The sequence below is a fragment of the Apteryx rowi genome, unplaced genomic scaffold (assembly GCF_003343035.1).
Source record: "Apteryx rowi isolate R43461 unplaced genomic scaffold, aptRow1 scaffold_56, whole genome shotgun sequence".
In the NCBI taxonomy this organism is placed as follows: domain Eukaryota; kingdom Metazoa; phylum Chordata; class Aves; order Apterygiformes; family Apterygidae; genus Apteryx; species Apteryx rowi.
The window spans coordinates 293,571-298,886 of NW_020450827.1; the positions used below are offsets into that span (position 1 = coordinate 293,571).

Consider the following 5,316-nt stretch of genomic DNA (forward strand, 5'->3'; position numbering starts at 1 on the left):
TGTGCATGAGGGTGCACACGTCCGTGCATGAGGGTGCACATATCTGTGCATGAAGGTGCCCTCAAGCCACCTCCCCCCGTGTGCAGGCGAGAGCAGGGGGGACCAGCACAACCCGGGCTTTAACCGAGAGCCGCAGCAGCTCCCGTGCTGGGCTCCTGCRACTCGCCAGCTCACGGAGGTCTGGGGGCCTCGGCACCCCCCTCTCCCCGGCACTCGCGCCGCCCCCAGCCGGAGCTGCCTTTTTGCCGGATCATCCCATCCCCCAGCCCAGGGGCAGCCCCGAGCACGGCCCCCCCGGCGCTGCCGTGGTGCGATGGGGACCGTGACCCCGGGGCCAGGGGGCGGTGGGGAAGCAGTGTCCGGCCGATAAGGGCTCGGAGGCGCCGGCCGCTTGGGAGCGGCCAGTTATCGCAGCCGAGCTCTGCCCTGCCAAACCACAGCGCAGGAAGAGCCCGAAGCGGCTATTTCTGCAGCGGGCTTCGCCGCGCGCCGCCTGCGAGTGACTGTTGCGGTGGCTGTTTTCACGTGCAAAATGAGGCAGGCTGCAGCGGGGGCGAGGGGGGAGCTGCGGCGTGTGCACGGCCCCGGCCCCGGCCCCGCAGGCAGCAGCCGAGCCTGCAGCCGCCCGGGCAGCRTTTGCGCCCGAGTCTGCTGGGACTCGCACGAGACGGGCAGGAAAGCGCAGCCCGGGCCCGCGATCGCCGCGCGGGAGCAGGGGGGAGGCGTAAGCGCTGCTCCCTGCTGCAAGCCCAGTGCAGCAGGCGGGATGTTTGGGAGCACCATGCCCCGGAGACGTGGAGGTGCCGGAGGTGGCCTGGCCAGGGGGCTGCCGCTTCCTTGCTCCTCCTCCCTTTCCATCCATCCCTCCGTCCAGCCGTCCGCCTCCAAGCCCACGTCTCGCCCCGTCGCTCCGCGCGTGCACCCGTAAGCGCAGCGCTCGGCGCAGCGCCGTCTCGCTGCGTACAAGGCACCGAGCTCCCCGCACCTTCCCCGCTCCCCGGCCCGGCTCGCGGCCCCCGGCCCGCCGCGCTGCCCACCTTTGCTGCTGGAGCTGTAGAGGGAGTTCTCCTCCATGGAAAACTCGCCGTTCTTGGATTTCAGCACGGCTTGTTGGCTATCCTTCCCCGTCGCCGCCTGCTCCTCCCGAGGAAAGAGCGGCGGATGAGCTGCTGGATAGCCGTGCCCTGCATCCCCGGCGTGCCCAGAGCCGCCTCCGCTTTGCCCCGCGGCACAGCCCCGAGCGGCTCGGGGTCCCCCCGTGTCCCKCACGTCCCGGTTATCCCCTCCCGCCCACCGCTCCGAATCCCCCCTGCCCTCGCCCCCGCCAGCCGGCATCCCGCTCCCGCCAGCCCCGGCCCYGGCTCACGGGAAAAGCCAGCTCGCAGAGCTTCCCGATCCAGCCGGCCGCCTCGGAAGCCTCGGCCGCCAGCAGGTAGCGCTTGTCGGTGGTCTCCAGCAGGAAGGGGACGGTGTCGCGGGGGCCGCCGGCGTCGCCGGGCGCCTCCGCCACGTGCACGCAGTCGCTCAGCTTGACGAGCTTCCTGCCGCCCTCGCCCCGCCGCAGCTTGTCGGCGGCCGGCGGCGCGGAGCCCTCGAAGAGCTCGAGGCGGGCCGTGGAGCAGGAGCTTTCCCGGTACAAAATGCCCCAGAACTTCCTCCATTTCTGCCRGAGGGGAACGAAGGGGACGGATCAGGAACGCCTTTCTAGGTGCTTTCCCGCGCCGGCGGCTCGAGCACGAGCCCGGCCTCGCACGCCTCCGAGCATCCCCGCAAGAGGAGCCCGCGGGGCGCTGCCGCCCTCGCTAAGACGTGGCGCCGTTTCGCCGGGGCTGGCAAGGCGCCGCGGGGCTCCCCGCCGGCGGCACCRGGCACGGGGACGCTCGCCGCTCGAGCCCTTTCGTCCCGGCGCGCGGCGGCGGCCGTGGGGAGCGAGCTGCAGCCCGGCGCGAGCCGGAGACGCCCAGGAAGCTCCTTCCCCTTCTTGCACAAGAGCGGTAGCCCGCAGGGAGCCCTTGCTAAACCCCCGCCGCTCCCGGCTGCCTGAAGCGACGGCGCGGGGGGCCGCTGCGGCCGCTTGCACCGCGGGCACCCGGCGCTCCGCTGCTTCCGCCGCCCGCCGCCGGGCTCACGCGGCTCCGCAGCCCTCCGGCGCCGTCCCGGTGCCGCGGGGCACCCTGCAGCCCGGCCAGCTCGTCCCCTCTCGCAGGGCGCATCCAGCGCCTCCCGTCCCCGAGCGCCTTCCCAGCGAGCCGGAGGCTTTGCTTCGGAAAGGCTCCCGAGCCCGGCGCGGTCGCCCGGCTCCTGCGGATGCGCCCGTTCCCACCCAAATCCCCGCCGTGCCCGCAACGCTCCCCCGCACCGGCGTGCGCGCTCCTTCCTCCCGCCGCGCCGCGCTGCGCCGCCGGCCCGCGGGGCTCCCCCCGCGCACTGACGGGGCTTCGAACCCCCCGCGCAGGAAACCCCCATTCCTGCCCCCGGCGCCGTTTCGGGGCAGGAACGCCCAAACCGGCCCGTTGCAAGATGGCGAAGTCGGGGCGCGGAGGCAGGAGGGAGAGAGCCGGCCCCGGCCGTGCGCGGAGCCGCGCGCTGCCCGGGCTCGTCCTTACCTTCCCGAAGGTCTGCTGCAGCTGCAGGTAGAGCGAGCCCTGCTTCACCACCGCCTCGTCCATCCTCCAGCCAGGGGCATCCTCCCGCGCCGCACCTTCGCCGCCGCCGGCGCCGGCGCCCCGCGGGCTGCTCTCGCGCCCTTCGCCCCCGGCCCCTCGCCCCCGCTCCTGTTTCGGGCGCCCCCCCGGCTGTCAGCCCTTCCCCTGCGCACGGCGCGGACCTCGCTCCCCCGACCGCRCTGTCTCACCATGTGACGCGCGGCCGCGGTGTGTATATATATATATATATGTCTTTTTTTTTTTTTCGTTTCCTACACATGTACGTTTTGCGCTCGAGCTTCCTGTATTTGCAATCTTACCAAAAAGGGCAGCCGCGGGCGCTGCTCGGAGGCGGGAGGGCGGGTGCTCGCGCAGGGYGCACGCCGCGTCCCCGGGGCCGTGCACCCCGCCGCCGCAGAGCCGTGCACGCCGCGGCACCGCCGCATGCGCGTGCACATCACCAGGGCCGTCGCAGGAGCTGTGCATTTTGCCCATCCGTACGATCCCAAGCCGGGTAGGACCRGGAGAGGCACCATGGTGGGCAAACCCCCCTGCCCGTGCCTCAGTTTTCCTATCTGGGAAATGGGGCTAGAGACGCCCCCTCGGGAGGCCACGCAGCCGCTGAGCCTGAAAGCACGTGCGGCGGGCAGAGCCTTGGGGGAGCCGCGGCGAGGCCAAGCCGCCCTGTGCCCTCCCGCGGGGAATCCGCAGTGGGAACGAAATTCCTCGGAGCGCCGGGGCCCAGGCTGCTCTCTACCCGGAAATGGGTTGTTTGTACCTCCGCTGCAGAGAGGATGGAAAGTGTTACAGGTCTCGCAGGAAGCAGATTTACYGGCTCATCATTTTCTCTCCCGCGGCGCCGGCAGCCCGGCCCTGGCCCGCGTGCGGCGGGGGCATCCGCCCTCTCCTCCGGGGCGGCAGGGAGAGCCGTGCCTGGGGGTCTTTGCAGCCGGAGGCCTTCCTCCTCCTCCTCCTCCTCCCCCCAGGCTTTGCACGCCTCTTGCAGCCCCCCGAGCCCCCTCCCCAAAGGCTGCCCCCCATTAGGGAAGGGGACTTGCTAGCCGGGCTCGGCCCCCTCGTCCCGGCGCGCGGCGGCTCTTCCCCGGCTCCCTTTCAAGTCCCCGCCGGCTCCGCATGGAGGTATTCAGGCSGTGCGGGAAGCCGGAGAGCTCTTGGAGGGAAGGAAGGCGGCGTGCCAGGGGGCTGCCCGCTCTCCGGAGACGTTCCCCCGAATAAAAGGCTTGGGAAGGCCGCGAGGCAGGTGGTGGTGGGGGTCAGCCGAGCGGCCCCCGGCTTTCCGGCGCTGCCGCCTTTCATGCCGGGAGCAGCGGGAGCGCGTCTCCGAGCTCTGCTAATCAAAGCCTTCCGCCCCAGCATCGCCCTGACTTCCCAGCCGGAGGCTGCATGCCGGCTGGGAGGAGGCAGCCCACCGCGAGGTTCAAACTCAGCCRCGGCTGGGCTGTTCCTCAGCAAACACCGGGACAGGGATGGGGATGGGGATGGGGCAGGMGGACRGGCTGCRCTTTCTGCTTCACAGGTCAGGCACTGAGATTTGGGGCCAGCACAACCAGCAAGATGGAGCTGAGGCCTCGTGCCTTCAGTGCATGCAAGACACATGGCCTTGGTGCATGCAGGAAACACAACCGTCGGTGCATGCAGGGGACAGACTTCAGTGCATGCAGGAAACGGCTGTTGGTGCATGCAGGACGCACAGCCTTCGGTGCATGCAGGACACACAGCCTTCGGTGCATGCAGGACACACGGCCTTCATGCATGCAGGCCAGGGCCGTCGGCGCAGGCAGGGCACCGCGGCTTTCGGGGCGCGCTGGCACCTCGGGCCTTCAACCTCAAGCCACGAGAGGGCACCAATGTTTGCTGCATCCTCCGCGCAGGCCTCAAGCGAGGGGGAAAATAAACAGGGCGAAATGTTGCAGGATGAAAATGCCCCTTTCGCACGCTTCTTGCCTTGCTGCCGAGGCAGCGCCGAGGGGCTCAGGGCGGCCGCGGTGCCCCCGGACTGCAGCGGGCTGGGCCGGGAGTGGGGGGTCCGGGGGGGTCCCCGAGGCTGGGGGAGCCCGTGGGGCCGTGGGAGGTGCAGGCCTCGGGGGCCCGGGAGCTGGGGCTGGGGGCACTGGAGGCACTGGGGGCACTGGTGCCAGGAGCATGGGGGGCACTGGGGGCACTGGTGCGAGGGGCCGGGGATCCTGGGGGTACTGGGGACACTGCTGCTGGGGGCTCTGGGCACAGGGGCACTGGTGGCAGGGGCATTGGCGGTACTGGGGGCGCTGGTGGCTGGGGCACGGGGGGCACTGGTGCTGGAGGTTAGGGGAACTGGTGCCAGAGGCTCTGGGGGCACTGGGGGCACTGGTGCCAGGACACTGGAAGCACTGGGAGTACTGGTGCCAGGGGAATGGGGGACACTGGAGGCACTGGGGCACTGGTGCTGGGGGCATGGGGGCTCTGGGGGCACTGGTGCCAGGGACACTGGTGCGGGGGACACTGGTCCCGGGGACACTGGGGACATCAGCGCAGGGGGGCACTGGGGGGCAGCGGCGCAGCGCGGGGCGCGCGGCCCCTTTAAGAGCCATGTCAACAAAGCCCGGCCCTCCCTCCCCCTACGCCGCCGGCGTCGCTGACGTCACCCTACGCCGCAGCGGGCGCGGAGCTATTC

At 71.2% G+C, this 5,316-nt stretch overlaps 1 protein-coding gene across 1 annotated transcript in view; it reads right to left on the minus strand.

Annotated features, from left to right (window-relative positions):
* Positions 1-2,763, minus strand: part of DOK2 (docking protein 2) — a 5,350-nt gene extending 2,587 nt beyond the window's left edge. The window contains exons 1-3 of the mRNA XM_026081915.1: positions 2,607-2,763; positions 1,367-1,663; positions 1,038-1,134 (exon numbers count right to left, since the gene is read on the minus strand). Of these exons, the coding sequence (XP_025937700.1) occupies positions 1,038-1,134; positions 1,367-1,663; positions 2,607-2,669 (457 nt within the window). The 5' untranslated portion in view covers positions 2,670-2,763. The remainder of the gene's footprint in view (positions 1-1,037; positions 1,135-1,366; positions 1,664-2,606) is intronic.
* Between the last annotated feature and the right edge of the window lie 2,553 nt (positions 2,764-5,316).